The sequence below is a fragment of the Channa argus genome, chromosome 3 (assembly GCF_033026475.1).
Source record: "Channa argus isolate prfri chromosome 3, Channa argus male v1.0, whole genome shotgun sequence".
Classification (NCBI taxonomy): Eukaryota; Metazoa; Chordata; class Actinopteri; order Anabantiformes; family Channidae; genus Channa; species Channa argus.
The window spans coordinates 1,843,007-1,861,092 of record NC_090199.1 but is presented as its reverse complement, the minus strand read 5'-3'; the positions used below and the strand labels follow the sequence as shown (position 1 = coordinate 1,861,092).

General features: G+C 41.3%; 1 protein-coding gene and 1 pseudogene across 14 annotated transcripts in view; both read right to left on the bottom strand.

The window, feature by feature from the left end:
* The window catches only part of LOC137124442 (NACHT, LRR and PYD domains-containing protein 12-like), a 59,789-nt gene that overhangs the window by 2,363 nt on the left and 39,340 nt on the right, over positions 1–18,086 (bottom strand). For 9 of the 14 annotated variants that reach the window (XM_067499445.1, XM_067499446.1, XM_067499444.1 and 6 more), the window contains 3 exons: positions 17,679–17,855; positions 4,711–4,887; positions 3,000–3,176 (listed from right to left, as the gene is read on the bottom strand). In XM_067499445.1, coding sequence (XP_067355546.1) covers positions 3,000–3,176; positions 4,711–4,887; positions 17,679–17,855 — 531 coding nt within the window. Of the gene's footprint in view, positions 1–1,354; positions 1,618–2,999; positions 3,177–4,710; positions 4,888–17,678; positions 17,856–18,086 lie in introns of those variants that run through there. The other 5 variants (XM_067499451.1, XM_067499450.1, XM_067499448.1 and 2 more) reach the window with 5 other exon arrangements.
* Positions 8,084–16,147, bottom strand: LOC137124459 (protein NLRC3-like; annotated as a pseudogene).

Genomic DNA, 18,086 nt, shown 5'->3' with positions numbered 1-18,086 from the left:
CTTCCATCTTCCCATCACACTCCTGGCACCTGTCAATACATTTCCATCCTTATCTTTAATCACACTAACCTGCTGCACATCCTTCCCATCTCTATCTCTTTGTCTGGCCAACCTGTACAAATCCACCTCTCCCTCTTTAGTGTCCAACCAGCATACAAGTCCTCATATGCTCTTTGTTTGGTCTTTGCCACCTCTACCTTCACCTTACGATGTATCTCCCTGTACTCCTGTCTACTCTCTTCAGTCCTCTCAGTGTCCCACTTCTTCTTAGCTAACCTCTTTCTCTGTATACACTCCTGAACTTCCTCGTTCCACCACCAAGTTTCCTTGTGAGCTTTCCTCTTTCCAGATGACACACCGAGTACCCTCCTACCTGTCTCCTTGATCAAATTAGCTGTAGTAGTCCAGTCATCTGGAAGCACCTCCAAACCACCCAGAGCCTGTCTCAGCTCCTCCCTGAAAACTACACAACATTCTTCCTTTTTCAACTTCCACCACTTCGTCCTCTGCTCTGCCTTAGTCCTCTTCATCTTCCTCACCACCAGCATCATTTTACACACCACCATCCTGTGTTGTCTGGCTAGACTTTCCCCTACCAACACTTTACAGTCACTGATCTCTTTCAGATTACAACGTCTACACAAGATGTAGTCTACCTGAGTGCTTCTACCTCCGCTCTTGTACGTCACCCTATGTTCCTGCCTCTTCTGGAAGAAAGTGTTCACTACAGCCATTTCCATCCTCTTTGCAAAGTCTACCACCATCTGACCTTCTGTGTTCCTGTATTGAAGACCAAACCTGACCATCACATTCTCATCACCTCTGTTCCTTCACCTACATGTCCAATGAAATCTGCCCCAATCACCACTCTCTCACATCTTGAGATGCTCTACATCACTTCATCTAACTCACTCCAGAATTTCTCCTTCTCTTCTAACTCACATCCTACCTGTGGGGCATAACCACTCACAACATTGAACATCACCCCTTCAACTTCCAGCTTCAGACTCATCAACCTGTCTGATACTCTAATCATCTCTAGAACATTCCTCACAAACTCCTCTTTCAGTATAACTCCTACTCCATTTCTCCTCCTATCTGACCCATGGTAGAACAACTTAAACCCTGCTCCTAAGCTTCTAGCCTTGCTACCTTTCCACCTGGTCTCCTGGACACACAGTATGTCCACCTTTCTTCTCTGCATCATGCCAATCAACTCTCTATCCTTCCCTGTCATAGTACCAACATTCAAAGTCCCTACTGTCAGTCCTACATTCTTAGCTTTCCTCTTCTCTCTCTGCCTACGAACACAACTTCCTCCTCTTCTTCTTCGACCAACAGCAGCCCAATTTCCATCGGTACCCTGTAGGTCAACAGCACCAGTGGCGGTCATTGTTAACCTGGGCCCCGACTGATCCGGTATGGAAGTCAGATTCGGTGTGGAAGTCAGATTCGGTGTGGAAGTCATGATTCACATGTTTAATTTGGCATGTGTTTTACGCCAGATGCCCTTCCTGACACAACCCTCTGCATTTATCCAGACTTGAGAGTGGTCAAAGAACACACTGGCTTGTGTCCCCTTGTGGTTGCATTTCATCCCAAATAACGGATGATTTTCTGAAAAAAAAACCAAATTAAAAAATTTTAATTGTTCAATTTTTTCCCACTCAGTGACACAGCCACTGAGAAACCAACTCTGGTAATTGGCGGCTCTATAGTCAGAAATGCGAAATTAGAGACTCCAGCAGCCATAGTCAAATCTCTTTCTGTGGCCAGTGCGGGCTTTCATTTGAAAGTCCTGGCTAAAGATAAACGTAAATACAGTAATATAATTATTCACACAGGAGTAAATGACACCCGATTTCGCAAATTGGAGGTTACTAAAAAGAATGTTGAATCAGTGTGTAACTTTGCCAAAACAATGTCGGACTCTGTAGTTTTCTCTGGACCCCTGCCAAAACTCTGTTAAGATCTGTTAAGGGGAACTTTGTGTTTCTTCATATTGTTCATGATGTTTATGATGAGGTCAGGAGGCCGAGCAGAATGTGAACATTCCAGCATCCACCACAGGTTTAACACAGCCTTGGACACAACTTGACACAGGCTTATCAAGGTAAAGTCCCTCACCACAGAGGAGGTGCTACACATCTTCTTCCACATCCATTCAATTCTTCAGAGACTGTTGGTGTGATTTTGGCCATGACACCAAGCCGTCAGTTTAAGGGAGTAACCAGTAATGTGTCTACATTTGTGAATTAACTCAACGTCTCTGTCGTAGATTACAGCTAACAGCAAGTTCTAACAACTGATCAGCATCACCTGTGGTTCACCAACTCCAGACTGTACAAATCACTTTAACATTTCATTTCCTGCTAAACCCAATATCTTAGTGTCTTGTAAGGTTGGTGTGAACAGTTGTGATGATGCAGAACAAAACCATTTACCAACTTTAGATGGTTATGTTCTTTGGAGAAACATGTGTGGCAGTGTGGAAAGAGTCTGTATCCAGGGGATAGTGTGGAATTTCTCATGTAGTTATACTTCTTCCATCAGCAAGAGTGTTTTTAATACTATGACCATTAGAAATATGATCATTATTTTAGTCCAACAAGAGTCTCAGGTGAGAGTAAATTCTTAGGGGGGTTACTATAAGGTCTGGGTACTGTAAATACTGCAGATGGAAATGATCATTTGTGCTTTTTATACTTTATGCCTTTATTAAAAAAACTAAAATGCTCAAAAGAATAAATTCTGTTATTTCAACGACAGTTTCAAAGTTTTCTGTTCATTCAGTGCAGCTACAGGCTGAATGTTAAGTCTGATTGTTTAAACCTGTTTCCTTTGTGAAGGTCGACTAAATGAACCAAACTGACTTCTATCACAATCTGAAATGTCAGGACAGAGACCTGGCTGGTCCCCTAAAGAAAAACCACATCACACAGTCACAAGTTGTTCATGAAACACAGAAAATCTCCAAGAGTATCAGTCAGTGAACTGACCTCAGAGTCTCCAGTCTACAGTGTGGACTCTCCAGAAAATCACACAGCAGCTTCACTCCTGAATCCTGCAGCTTCCAGTTTCCCCTCAGGTCCAGTTGTCTCAGATGGGAGGGGTTGGACTTCAGAGCTGAGACCAGAGAATCACAGCTGATCTCTGACAAACTGCAGTAACTCAATCTGAATAAAGAATCATAGATGTAGATCAGATCATTAGTATCAATCAGATACTTTTGCCCCTCTAAAAAACAGAGCAGTGAATCAGAGGAGAAGACCTCCATTGTACAATAACACAAATGTGCAGCTTAAAGCAGGAAACACAAAAGTTAGAAAGGAAGTGACGTTCCAGAAATTTAGAACAATTTCATTTAGCCTGGAAAAATAGTTTAAAAATATACAAAAAAGCTCTGTGATGCCAGAACAACATATTATTTATCAGAAGAAAACAAGAACAACCCCCGGTTTCTGTTCAGCACTGTAGCCAGGCTGACTAAGAGCCATAGTTCTGTTGAGCCTAGTTTTCCCTTAACTCTGAGCAGCAATGACTTCATGACTTTCTTTATGAATAAAATTGTAGCTATTAGAGAAAGAATTCACCAGATCCTCCCCCCAAAAATTACAGATAGATCTTCACGTACAGCAGTGCTAGAATCATGGATAAGGCCCCAATTGCTCTGGACCAAATTGCAAAGATTTTTTACCTTTAATAAACACATTCATTTTAGATTTTATCAAACTATTTTTAAAAACTGGATATGTACCAAAGGCCTATATAGTTGCTGTAATCAAACCTCTACCAATCTCCCCTTTATTTCTAAAAGCAATTATGAAACCACCTGTACAGGACTAATTAGTTTGAAGACGTTCAGTCAGGATTCATTCATCATAGTACATTTACATTTACATTTAGTCATTTGTCAGACGCTTTTATCCAAAGCGACTTATAAGTGAGGTACAAGGCAGCAAAAATGTGAAAAGCGTACTTATTGACTGAATATCGTTTGTATCTGGAGTAAGTGGGTTAAGTTTCCCTACAGCTCATCAAGATGCTTCTACAGTAACAAAAGTTCCACTGACAGACATTGTGGGTAGATGGAGTTCACCATGTGACAAAGGTCCAGGGTTTGCAAACCAGGTGATCTGGGTTTAGATGTCAAATGCCACTGTCTTTATCATCCACAGAATACAGATGCAATTTAGAGAGAAACTTCAACCATTAAGAGGAAACTACAGAAGTGCTGTGAGGACACTGGTCTGAATTGGGTTCAGGTTTGACCACTGGTGTGGTTTCACGTGAGAACTTGAGTCAGAAATGTACATGGGCTAAATCCTTTGGAGGTTCTGCATGGTAGAGTTGATTTAACAGGACTCAGTCTGAGAGGTTCTTTAACCACCATCCTGTATGATGATAATATGTTGGGATATTGTGAGAATCTCTCAGTTCACTCACAGGTCAAAGGTGCATTGCAATGTGTCTGTTGTCTTTTTTATGTTTTCTGTTCATTCAGTGCAGCTACAGGCTGAATGTTAAGTCTGATTGTTTAAATCTGTTTCCTTTGTGAAGGTCGACTAAATGAACCAAACTGACTTCTATCACAATCTGAAATGTCAGGACAGAGACCTGGCTGGTCCCCTAAAGAAAAACCACATCACACAGTCACAAGTTGTTCATGAAACACAGAAAATCTCCAACAGTATCAGTCAGTGAACTGACCTCAGAGTCTCCAGTCTACAGTGTGGACTCTCCAGAAAACCACACAGCAGCTTCACTGCTGAATCCTGCAGGTTGTTGTTGTCACTCAGGTTAAGTTCTCTCAGATGGGAGGGGTTGGACTTCAGAGCTGAGACCAGAGAATCACAGCTGATCTTTGACAAACTGCAGTTCATCAATCTGAATAAAGAATCAAAGATGAAAGTTTAGTAACAAAGTTCCTGTTTGAAACCATCAATGTTTCATCATCTGATCAGAGCTGAGATCAGGATTTTCTCTCAGGATTCTTCAACAATATATTGAAGAAAAAGATCCAGTTTGTCTGCAGCAACACTTTGGTCGTCCTCAACACACATTTGTCCTCCCTGCTCTCTCATGTGTCTCTCACATGTCTTCACACATGCAAACTATTTCCCATCTGATGTAAAGCTGTCAATCATCTCCTGTTGCACTTGATAGTAGTTGTGGAATGTTTGGAGGATTTCTTTCCTTTTCTCTGCACCTTCCAATCCCACTCTGCTGCTCCTCTCTACATTTATTCCACTCAAATCAAACAGGATCAACTGTCTCTGCTTCTTGACACAGTTGGCAGTTGGATGCTTCTTCATTAGCTTCAGTCAACTATTTAGTGCTGTGTGTCCTGTTCTTAACCTGCTGATTCTTCTCTCCTCCTTCTATTTGCTCCAAGCTGATTCTCTGTTGCTGCTTTATACAAGTGTCTTCAATTCTAAGTCTGACAATCAAATGTCATTTTCACATTTTTACATCAAATTTTTTTTTTCATCTCAGCACACAACTAAAAAAATGGTGTCTGACCTCAGAGTCTCCAGTCTACAGTGTGGACTCTCCAGAAAATCACACAGCAGCTTCACTCCTGAATCCTGCAGCTTCCAGTTTCCCCTCAGGTCCAGTTCTCTCAGATGGGAGGGGTTGGACTTCAGAGCTGAGACCAGAGACTCACAGCTGATCTCTGCCAAACTGCAGTTCATCAATCTGAATTAAGAATCAAAGATGTTGATTGTGAGAGAAATTTCAAAGTCTCTTTAACACTGTTTCACTGTTTTCACACTTCTGGCAGAGCCAGTATCAAACCTGTTTACACCAGTTCTTCCTCACCTTGTCTCATTTTTAACATGGGTGACACATAGTGTTCTGGCTTTTCTATTGCTTGGGAAGCCTAAAGTGTGGGCGATAGTAAAAGTATTTACAACTATCCTTTATCAATGGTTCAGAGAAAAAACACATGATGCATGGTATCCATCCATTTTAGCATGTGTTGTCATTTTCAAACCACTAGAGAACAAGAACACGATTTACCTTCTATTTCTAACACACAGTGTGTTTAGATTACTGTTCTTGTTCAGAGGTTCAGCTCATCATCTAGCACTAGAAACAGGCACATGGACTCATACACCTTTGTTAGATAGACTTTGCAATAGAGAGCATGTGTATTAGAAGATGAGAAGCACTTTTTATAGGACTGTTTACTGCATCAACAGTTACATAACAAATTCATTAATTTAATCTTTTTTTGTGTTAAAATTAGGGTCAAAGGTTGAATCCTCCAAATGAGCAATAAAACATGATTTATTGTGAAATAAACGAGCAGCTTGAGTTCAACTTCCTCCTGAATCCTCTTTCTAACAGGATCAGATGTTGGATGTTCTCTTCTCTGATCCTAAATGGAACCTAGTACCTTTCTGTACAAACATGTCTGCAGTGTCACATTTCTGCTCCTGGTTACTGGTTGTGTCTCTACACAAAGTGACATCATTGTCTGACAGGAAGCATCATGCACAGGTTCAAGTGTCACCTGCTGATGGAGACAAATCAGACGCCACTAAAGATACTTCAAACATCTGGAAACATCATTTCCTCTCTGTCTCTGTGCTGCTGTTGCTGAGATTTACACTGTGTCTTTCATACAAAAGATAAATGGAATCAACTTGTCAAACTTCTTTTCATTTGCTTTCAACACTTTCTAGTGTCACATACAGTCTGTGAAGTTTCAGAACAAACTGTCCCATAATTCAGTTTTAATGCAGTTTCCTCCTTTCATTGTAGAGGTGGAGACATTTGAACTAACAATGCTGAAAAACAGTGGTATAGGTGGTTTGTTCCTACCCTCTCATACGACCAACAGGACGTCTGTTCACACAGTGCTGCCACATATGGAGGCAGGTATCACCTCTATTGGCACCAAGTTTCACTAATCTTTATCCCAAAGTACTAAATAAACATGACCAGGTGTTTTTACACTTTCATGGTTTTAAATGAATTTACTGTCTGACTCAGTCACAGCCTCCTGTTTTCTTGACCCATCCATCCACCTCAACCTGCTCCCAGTAAATGTTTGTGTGTCCAGGTGGCTGTTCTGTTCACTACAGCTGCTACACATCACCTCACTGTAAAACGTATATGTTGGTCTTTTTTTCCTGATTTTTACAATGAACTAACCAGTTGGATTTTACAGGAAAACATTGGTTTTAACAGTTGTGAATTTAAGATGCACAAGAAAAAAAACACTGACCTCAGAGTCTCTACTCTACATTGTGGACTCTCAAGTCCAGCAGAGAGCAGCTTCACTCCTGAATCCCGCAAGATGTTGTATCTTAGATCCAGTTCTCTCAGATGGGAGGGGATGGACTTAAGAGCTGAGGCCACAACTTCAAAGTGAGTCTCTGAGAGTCCACACTCAGAAAGTCTGTGATGAGAAACAAAGTTAAAATGATCAAATCTAAAGACTTGAATCCTATCCAAACTGCAAGATTTTAGTCTGTTCTTTATCTCTGGAGGTGGTGGGTGATGAACCTTTGACTTGTTTAAACTGTGTTTTTTTAGAAATAGTTTTTTATTCCCTCATTAATATAATGTCTTTGTCCCAGGAACTGACTGTGTGATGAGCTGCTGTCTGAGTAAATCAGCTGCTAAATACACAAAGACTGTAGCTGCTGATTCAATAACTGCAGCACATATGTGTGTGTAAAGTGTTTGTCTTTAACACTGAGGCTTCAGCTTCATCAGGTTGTGGTGGAATTTTATGGATCACAGGTCATTGATTGTGTCAGATGTCCTTTAGGACATGTATCAGTACATGAGGACATGAGATTTCCAGTTTTGTCTCCTGACAGAGACTCAGGGTTCACAGTGAGGTGAGTTGTTGTCTCTGCTCACTCTGAGTCTTCTGTGTGTGTTTGGGAAAACTAGTCACTAGTCTATACTGTCTCCACTGTCCTTCTTAGTTGAGGACATGTGAGACTAGAATTTCTCACTGGTACTGAATTGTCTTTAGCAGGATTTGACATGTCACTGTGTGTTGACATCAGACTCTCTGGACAGAAAATAAAGAATTCAATAAGACATCTTGACATTAAACTTACTGAGCCTTTCTGCAGTTCCTCACAGCTGGGATCAGTCTCCGTCGTCCCTCATCTGATGTGTTGTACTTCTTCAGGTCCAACTCATCCAGAACCTCCTCTGACATCTGCAGCATGTAGGCCAGAGCTGAACAGTGGATCTCAGAGAGTTTCTTCTCTGATCTGTTCTCTGACTTCAGGAACTCTTGGATCTCCTGATGTACTGAGTGGTCCTTCATCTCCATCAGACAGTGGAAGATGTTGATACTTCTGTCAGGAGACATTTTATCACTGTTCATCTCCTTCAGGTTGTTGATGATGGTCTGGATGATTTCTGGACTGTTCTCTGTCTGACCCAGCAGACCTCTTAAGAGTCTCTGGTTGGACTCCACAGAGAGGCCATGAATGAAGCGAACAAACAGGTCCAGGTGACCATTTTTACTTTGGAGAGATTTCTCCATGACTCCAGTCAGGAAGTCATCCAGGGGAGGAACATAGGTATCACTGTTTCTAAAAAACATAGAAATCTTCTTTAAAACAAAGTCTGGTCTTGAAGCGCTGTGTTTGAAGCTTTTTAGGTAACTCTCCAGTACATCTCTGTCCCTGTTGGTGTAACAGTGGAAGAAGTAAACTGCAGCCAGAAACTCCTGGATGCTCAGATGAACAAAGCAGTAGACTGTTTTCTGGAAGATCACACTCTCTCTTTTGAAGATCTCTGTACAAACTCCTGAGTACACCAAGGCCTCTGTGACATCAAGACCACACTGCTCCAGGTCTTCTTGGTAGAACATGATGTTTCCTTTCTCCAGATGTTCAAACGCCAGCCTCCCCAGCTTCAGAAGAACGTCCCTGTCAGCCTCCGTCAGCTCCTGTGGACTGGTCTCATGTCCTTCATCATACTTGTTCTTCTTCCTCTTGGTCTGAACCAGCAGGAAGTGTGAGTACATGTCAGTCAGGGTCTTGGGCAGCTCTCCACTCTGCTCTGTAGTCAACATGTGCTCCAGAACTGTAGCAGTGATCAAGCAGAAGACTGGGATGTGACACATGATGTGGAGGCTCCTGGATGTCTTGATGTGGGAGATGATTCTGCTGGACAACTCTTCATCACTGAACCGCCTCCTGAAGTACTCCTCCTTCTGGGCGTCAGTGAAGCCTCGTACTTCTGTTACCCTGTCAACACACGTATGAGGGATCTGATTGGCTGCTGCAGGTCTGGAAGTTATCCAGACCAGAGCCGAGGGAAGCAGATTCCCCTTGATGAGGTTTGTCAGCAGCACGTCGACTGATGACTTCTGTGTGACATCAGACACAACCTCACTGTTGTTGAAATCCAGTGAACGTCTGCTTTCATCCAGGCCGTCAAAGATGAACAAAAGTTTACAGACAGCCAGCTGCTCTGCTGTGACCTTCTGTAATGTTGGATGGAAAACATGGAGCAGCGTGAGAAGACTGTACTGCTCATCTTTGATCAAGTTCAGCTCCCTGAACGAAAGCACAACCAGCACACTGACATCTTGGTTTTCCAAGCCCTCTGCCCAGTCCAGACTGAACTTCTGCACCGAGAAGGTTTTTCCAACACCAGCGACGCCGTTGGTCAGAACCACTCTGATGTGTCTCTGTTGGTCAGGTAAGGCTTTAAAGATGTCGTGGACCTTGATTGGAGTGTCATGGAGGGTCTTCATCTTGGAAGCTGTCTCAAGCTGCCTCACCTCATGTTGGGTATTAACCTCTTCACTCTGTCCCTCTGTGATGTAGAGCTCAGTGTAGATCCTGTTGAGGAGGGTTCCACTTCCTGTTTCATCACTTCCTTCAGTCACACATTCACATCTCCTCCTCAGACTGATCTTATGTTCATCTAAAACTTCCTGCAGACCAACATCTGCTGACAGAAGAAGAACAAACAATGAGAGACCAAACAAAAAGACCCACTGGTTCTTTTTATGTCTCACACAAAAACAATTCAGTGCTGTAGAACATGTGATAATGATGAAAATACACAGAACAACTGTGAGAGTAAAAAAGTGGGTCTTGTTTTCAGAAATGAGGACATCAGCAGACAGATGTTCAGTCTTACTTTGGACAGAGCTGCTCTGACTGACTGTCTGCAGTCCAGCTCTGGTTCTGGATCTTTCTCCACACTGGGGACAGGAGGAGTCTCCTGATGAACCAGACTGGTCCCAGTATGAGCTGATGCACCACAGTGTCCACAGCTGGTAGAGACTGGATCCTTCAGGACGTCCTGACACAAAGCACAGCAGGACAGCTGCTCCTGTATAGAAGCATGAGTCCTCTTCTTCTCTCTGTGAAAACATTTGTTTAGAAGTAAAATAATTTGCTGGTTGCTGATGAAAAAGCTCCAGATGTGTCCAACACTGTGTAGAAGCTCAGATGGTCACAGAGAACAGTAAAAGTGCAGCTACTTTTCTGTTTGAGTTCAGCATCAGTCTGGAATCCAAAGGATTTTTTTGTTATGGTCCTAGTGCACTTCCTGTCCATGGACTTCTATTTTTTTCTCCTTCTCCCTACTTCTACTTCTCCCTGTGCCTTGGTTCTTTTTCCCAGCTTTGCCTTTGTTTGTCCCTCATGGTTTGGACCTGTTCCCTCCACTATTTAAGTTCAGTCTTCCCCTCACTCCCCTGCCAGATCCTTGTTGTCATCGTCAAACCTACAATAGACTCTCTGAGCTCTTGGGAAACCTGACTTTATGTATCCTGGACTCTGTGCTTCTATGTCATTTGGTCTGAGGTTTGGTAATGTACTGTGTAATAGTTTATGTCGATCTGTTTCTCATTTGTTTGGTGCTTTGTTAGTTTTATTGAGTTTATCTGTTTTTGCAGTGTGTGTGTTTTGTTGGTTTGGTAAAAAATCCCAATTACCTGTCTTTATTTTATCTGAGCCTCTTAGGTTTATCTCTCCTGTTAGGACACAGATAACAAAAGCTACTATTTGTCTAGTTTCTCTGTTTGCTGGTTTCATTAACCTTCCTCGTGTGTTTACCTGTTTTCAGTAAGTTCATGTTCATCGGTGCCCTGTTTATTTAGTAGCTAATGCTTTTCCTGGTGCCCTTTTTTTCTTCTGGAGTTTAATTTCACTTTGTTGTTCTTTCGGTTTTGTTTTTCCTCTGAAGTTAATTCCGGTTTAGCTTAAGTCTTTCACCCATGTTTCATTTTATTTAGGGATTTTCTGTTGATTAGTTTCTTTGTTTCCCGTGTGTTCATTCAGGTTTTTGTATACGTTTTTACCCGTGTCTTTTATTTGGCGTTTTTCTGTTGGTTCGTTTCCTTAGTTTTGTCCCGTTCCAATATTCAGACTTGATGTAAGTTTCCTGTCCATGTCTTGTAGTATTTGGTGTGTTCCCGTGTGTCAGTTTTCTGTTTCTTTCAGTGTTTACTTTAAGGGTTTTTTTTTCCCCTGGTGTTATCTGTTAGTTTAGAATCTGTTTCCTGACTCCTCCTGGTAGAAGTGGTTTCTGTATCCCCTCGAGTTTATGTCATTAAAAGCCCATTGTTATTGCATCCCTCTCACATTCCCCTCACTTGGGTCCTGCCTTAACCCAAAATGCTGCTATTTTTCTCCTGCTTCAGAAACACTAATGAACTGCTTTTCCTGTCTGACTGTCTTATTAAACCTTTAGTGATCTGACTGTAGTTTGTTATTAATGCAGTACAATATCTCTGTCTATTGTCAACTATCAATTGAAGGAATAAATATATAATAAAATAATTTAAATTTCTGACCATTTTTTGTCCACAGAGAAATTTTCCATGAGAACTGTCCACAGATGTCTGTTCTTGACCTTTAGTAACAGTATATGGTGGATAGGATCTAAACTCAAGGGTTCACTTACTAATGAGTCACAGCTTTCAGATTGTAAACAGTTAAAAATCTTCACGGTGACTTTAACATCAGGACAAAGACAAATGAAGATTTTTGTTGAAGTGTAAATTGTGACATGGAGGTTCTCAGGTGTTTTACTACAGAAACACCATCAGTAGTTTGTGGATATAAAACCCAGACTAAGATCCATCTTAGTCTGAACCAGTATCTGCACTAATAGTTCTGTATCCTGAATATAAATCTTTGAACAGAACATTTTGTCCTCAATGAATCATCTTCATCAGGTCAGTTTACAGTAGAAACTGTGTCTTACTTTGTGTCTGAGGGTCCAGGTTCAGGACTGAAGACTGGAGGTTCAACTTTGGACCAGTCACTCTTCATAGACAGACAGCTGGACACTGGAGACTCTGCTCTCTGTCTGTGGTTCTGAGCTCTGCAAACACCAACAAGTTTTTCTTCAGATCACATCAATCACTGATAAATTCTCTGATCAAAGTCATTTCTGTTGCTCTAAACACAAACTGCTGCTGCTGCAGATCATCAGGAGGTTTCACAGTTTGTAGCAGTTCTCTTACTTTGTGTCTGAGGGTCCAGGTTCAGGACTGAAGTCTGGAGTACGATCATCTTTGGACCGGTCCCTCTTCACAGACACACATCTGGATCCTGCAGACTCTGCTCTGTTCTCCTCTTCCTCCACACAAACACTCATCTTCTAAACCTCAGTCAGACTGAGAGACAAACCAGTGAGACTGAGCTGAGAAAAGGAATCAGGACAAACACGTCTGTTCACTTCAGACACAACTGGACAACAGGAAGTAACACACACAGTTTGATTCTCCTCCTTTTCTCTCAGTGTCTTTGTTTGGACACAAGTAGACAGTGTGTGATGTGTCCTCTATAGTCCACAGGGACAAAAGTGACTCAGAGACTTTGACAGTAAAATGAGAATAATGTTGGATTAACACTCACCCTGCCTCAGTCTTCACTTCTCCTCCTCCTGCTCTGTCCACTCTAACTGGAGTCTGAACTAACTCAACACTTTCACTTCCAGTGGCTCCTCCTCCTCCATTAACAGGAAGTTGGTCAGTTGTTGTTGCTCTGCAGTGTCGTTGGGTCGACACTTATTAATCCACAACAACTGTAATTAACACTGTGCATGGAGACAGAAAGGACAGACAGACTCAGGATGGATCCACTCAAACAAACAGAAATAAACAAATGTGGAAATGAAAGTTTGAAAAGAAAACATGTGGGAAAAGAGTCAGAAACTGATTCAGGACCAGCCCAGGATCCAGGGTAGAGAGACACATGAGGGCTACATGTTCTGGTTGGACACTGATTCTACCTGTCTCTGTGTTTATTCTATTGAAAGATACTACATGTGGTATTACTGTCTCTACTTCAGCTCTATGTTGAAATATGATATGTTAAATATTTAATATTAATAACCAGGTGACCGTTATATTAATCCATACGTTACATTCTGTTTGATTTTGGTGTTTCCTGTGTCTCAGGATGATCAGCTGAGCGATAAGATGTCTGACAAACAGCTTCATCAGCTGATTGACAAACACCTGTGTTGCTTGGTCTGAGTCTATTTAGTCCCGTCCTCTGTTTAAAGTCCTTTAAACCACCAAAAAGACCTCACAGGGCCCCAGCTAGACAAAGTCACACCGGTGCTCCCCAGAAACATGTCCTCTCCCCTCTGCTCTTCTTCCTCTACACAAGTGACTGCACCTCCAATTAAGCCAGTGGTGGATGAGGTCCTCAAAACTGTACTTCAGTTACGAGTACAAATACACAAACAGTAATAATTAATGTTAGGAATAATTTCTACTTAAGTAAAAGTAAGAAAGTACATGATTTATAGTTTACTTAAAGGATTTAAAGTAAAAGTACTTGAGTATTTTATTCTCTGTGGACCAGTGCTGCTTCATGTTTGGGGGACATTAACTAATTAATGACATAAATGATGGGTTAAAGCTGATTAACTATATGATCTGATGCTTTTTTCAGTTTCTTTTGTAAATGACTCGTGTCGAGTGAGAAGAAGAGGTAGGTTCAAGTTCAGGAAGCCAGAGAGTAAAATTACTGCATACCAGCTCCCTTTGAGTAAGTCTTTTAATTAAGACCATGGAAGGAGACACTGACACTGTGCCTGTCTCTATAGTCATTAGTTTTCTTTTAAACAATGTGTAAAATGACGTGATTGTAACATGTAACACAACTACGATTAGAAATGTAGTGGAGTAAAATTCAAAGTAGCCATAATTAAATCTACTTTGGTAAATGACAGATACATGAAAAATGTACTTGAACAAAGTACAGACAACTGTGATGAACCTGTGGACAGTCAGAGCTGCAGGACAAACCATTGGTCACTATTTGAGACCTTCAAAATGTCCCCCACCCCAACCCCTAAATAAAAGCACCAGGGAAAGGACATGTGGACTGAGAGTGTCTCTCAAGCTAAACTGAACGAGACAAATGAACAAGACAAATTTAGCTCTAATCTCAAATAAATGTGTAAAAAGACTAATACTAATACATAACTGAAATGCTCATTTTTCATTACCACACATCTAAGTTAGTTTAATTTTGTGTCAGGACAACTTTTTTTTTTTTGCTTATAATAAAAACTTCCCATGGTGATGGTGGGACAGAGGAGGTGAGGTGATCATTTAAAGTCCTCTATGAGGTCTGTCTCCACAGTCTTGTCTCTGAGTCGTGTCTTCAATTAGCAGCCACATTCAGAAGAGTTCAGGTGTAAAATGATTTACTGTGCAGAAAAATGAAACATGCAACAAAACACTGAGGCTGAATCCAGATCCAGTCTGAACTAGTCTGAGCTGTTCACGGCCTTTTAAACCCTTTTCTGGGCTCGTCCTAGACTTCCAGCCCCTATTAAAAACACCTCGTCTCTTGAATGTGACACCATTAGTTATGAACTTTTCCTGATCCTATTATTTCCAAACCTTCATATTGAAGTTTATTCAATATCACATCAACATCAAATAATTGTAGCTGTTTCACTACATATTGTACTGTGTCACATCAATCTAAAGACTGGGCAGCACCGGCTGTGATTGGATGATCCAGCACTTAGTCAAAAACCACCGTCTGTCACCGTCTAAGTGAACAAGTTTGTTAAATCGTGTTTCTCTCCACTTGTAGCAAAGAAAACTTTGCTAAAACGAGCAGAAAAAAAATCTTTGTTGCAGTAATGTAAGTGAATGGAATTTGTTACTTTCACCACTGAGGGAATCAAATCTATTTATTAAGTACTGGATTGTCACAAAATTGAAACTTTTTAGTGTTGTCAAAAATACAAATGCATGGATACATATAGATTCTAAATAGTTAAAAAACTTTAAATCTTATATTGATAAACTAATATCACATGCACACTATTGACTTTCTTGCTAAATTTAGTAACTTTCAAGACCAGTGTACTTCTGATAATCATCCGGTCAAAGACCCCTCCCACCCCCAGAGCGGACTGTTCACACTTCTACCCTCAGGACGGAGGTACAGAAGTGTAAAATGCAGAACTTCCAGACTGAAGAACTCTTTCTTCCCCTCTGCCATCAGACTCCTAAACAGCTGACAGGAGTTTGCAACCATGGACATAACTGTTTACATTGATTTACATTTTTGCTTTTGCACATTCATACCTCAGATCTGCACTACCTCACCTTTATTGCTCTTATTTTTTATTTTTTCTATTTTTATTTTACTTTGCTATATGGCATTTATTGTGGATGGCAAAGTAAGAATTTCATTGTGCAGGGAAATGTGCTTTCTGTCTGTGCATATGACAATAAACACTTTGAATCTTGAATAAGATATTAGCAAAAAAGCTAGTGACTTTTTGACCTATGTGTGACCTTGGTATATTAATCTTCTCTAATAAAAATAAGTGAAATAAAACAATTTAGTCAAAAACTTAAAAGACAGAGCAGCAGCAGAGCAGATCCAGATCCACTGCTGATCCTCTGTCAGATCCAGAGAAACACACAGGGATGATGGTGGACTTGACATTGTGTCTGACAGTGGAGCTGTTCTCAGAGCAGTTCAGACTGCAGCACTGAGAGTCATCTCCACTTCTTCTGATTCCTCTGTCAGTCCCTGCTGGATGAAGCTCTCCTCTCCACTCTACCTCCCAGTAACATGGTCCAGTCAGAGCCTCTCTGCACACAACATGCTGCTGCTGCAACATCTGCATCATCAGGACACAGATGGATCATCGCTGCCTGCACAGAGAATGAGAGAGAACAGAGGAGATCAATGATGTTTCCAGAGACTCACTTCATCACCTGTCAGTCAGCAGAGGTTCTGGTCTGTACAAAGACCACATGGTTACTAAATGGAACCATGGTTCTTTGATTAGCAGGCTTCAGTCACACTGATCTTAGAGCTGTGACAAAGATGAAACTGATCAATAGTTTAGTGTTGAAATCAGATCAGATTTGAGGAATGAGGACAACTGTCTCTATACATGTTGTGAGGCTGTCAGCTGGAATCCAGCTTTATTTCCTGTCCACATGAAGACAACAACAACAGTCGTCTTCACATCAACTCCAACACTGTTCTCTCTGTCTCCGTCTTTCTGTCCAATCCTGAAGCCTGTCCCCATTCTCCTCTCACAGCTTCACTGAGGAAAGCAGCCACTGAGAAGGTTGGAGCTTTACAGGAAAAACTGGATCTTTGCTTTGATACTAACTGGGTTTAGTACAATTCTGCTGAAAGCAGCATGGACTGACTCCAACCCTCTACTGACCTCAGAGTCTCCAGTCTACAGTGTGGACTCTTCACAAGATCAGACAGAAGCTTCACTGATGAATCCTGTAGGTCATTTCCTCTCAGGTCCAGTTCTCTCAGATGGGAGGGGTTGGACTTCAGAGCTGAGACCAGAGAATCACAGCTGATCTCTGACAAACTGCAGCCCCACAATCTGCATAAAGAATCAAAGATGTGGATCAAATCATTAGTAACAATCAGATTTGTCCTAATCAATGGTGTTAGAGTGACTTTGTCCTTGTGTTATTGTGGATCATCAGAATGTCAGACTTCTACAGACATCATCCAAATGTCAGCACAACATTCATACACCTATTCATGTCAGCACTGATTCAGAACATGCTGCTCACCTCACTCACCTCTGGAATTAGAGGACAACCATCAAATCACATCTGACAGACTAAAAACTTCCTACAATACTTTGACTCATCAGTGAAATGGATCAAACTTTAAAGAACCAAAACTGATCCAGTAAAGAGGTCTTGCTTGGTCCTGGTCTCTGTCCTGCAGATCAGCAAAACTAAAACTCTTTTCATCCCAAATTACAGATGATTTCATGAAAACTTTGCTAAATGTTCAGCACAAATGTCAAATCAAGACAATCGATTTGAAAAGAAAAACCCTGAATGGACTTTTGGACTTGGAGTCATTCTTGTTTTTTGTTGGACTGTTGATAAAGACTTTAGGATCAGTTTTGGTTCAATATGTGAAGATGATAGTTTGAAAATGTGTCTGCGTCCTTGTTTGGTTTCAGTGTTTTCTGTTCATTCAGTGCAGCTACAGGCTGAATGTTAAGTCTGGTTGTTTAAACCTGTTTCCTTTGTGAAGGTCAACTAAATGAACCAAACTGACTTCTATCACAATCTGAAATGTCAGGACAGAGACCTGGCTGGTCCCCTAAAGAAAAACCACGTCACACAGTCACAAGTTGTTCATGAAACACAGAAAATCTCCAACAGTATCAGTCAGTGAACTGACCTCAGAGTCTCCAGTCTACAGTGTGGACTCTCCAGAAAACCACACAGCAGCTTCACTCCTGAATCCTGCAGCTTCCAGTTTCCACTCAGGTCCAGTTCTCTCAGATGGGAGGGGTTGGACTTCAGAGCTGAGACCAGAGAATCACAGCTGATCTCAGACAAACTGCAGAGACTCAATCTGAGTAAAGAATCAAAGATGAAAGTTTAGAAACAAAGTTCCTGTTTGAAACCATCAATGTTTCATCATCTGATCAGAGCTGAGATCAGGATTTTCTCTCAGGATTCTTCAACAATATATTTGTGTCTTTCTTCTTCTTCATGTGGACATTCCATGTTGTCTTTGTGAAGACAGAAGCAACAATCTGATCATTAGTAAAATGTTAGTGTCTAAACTCTGCTAAACACAAAC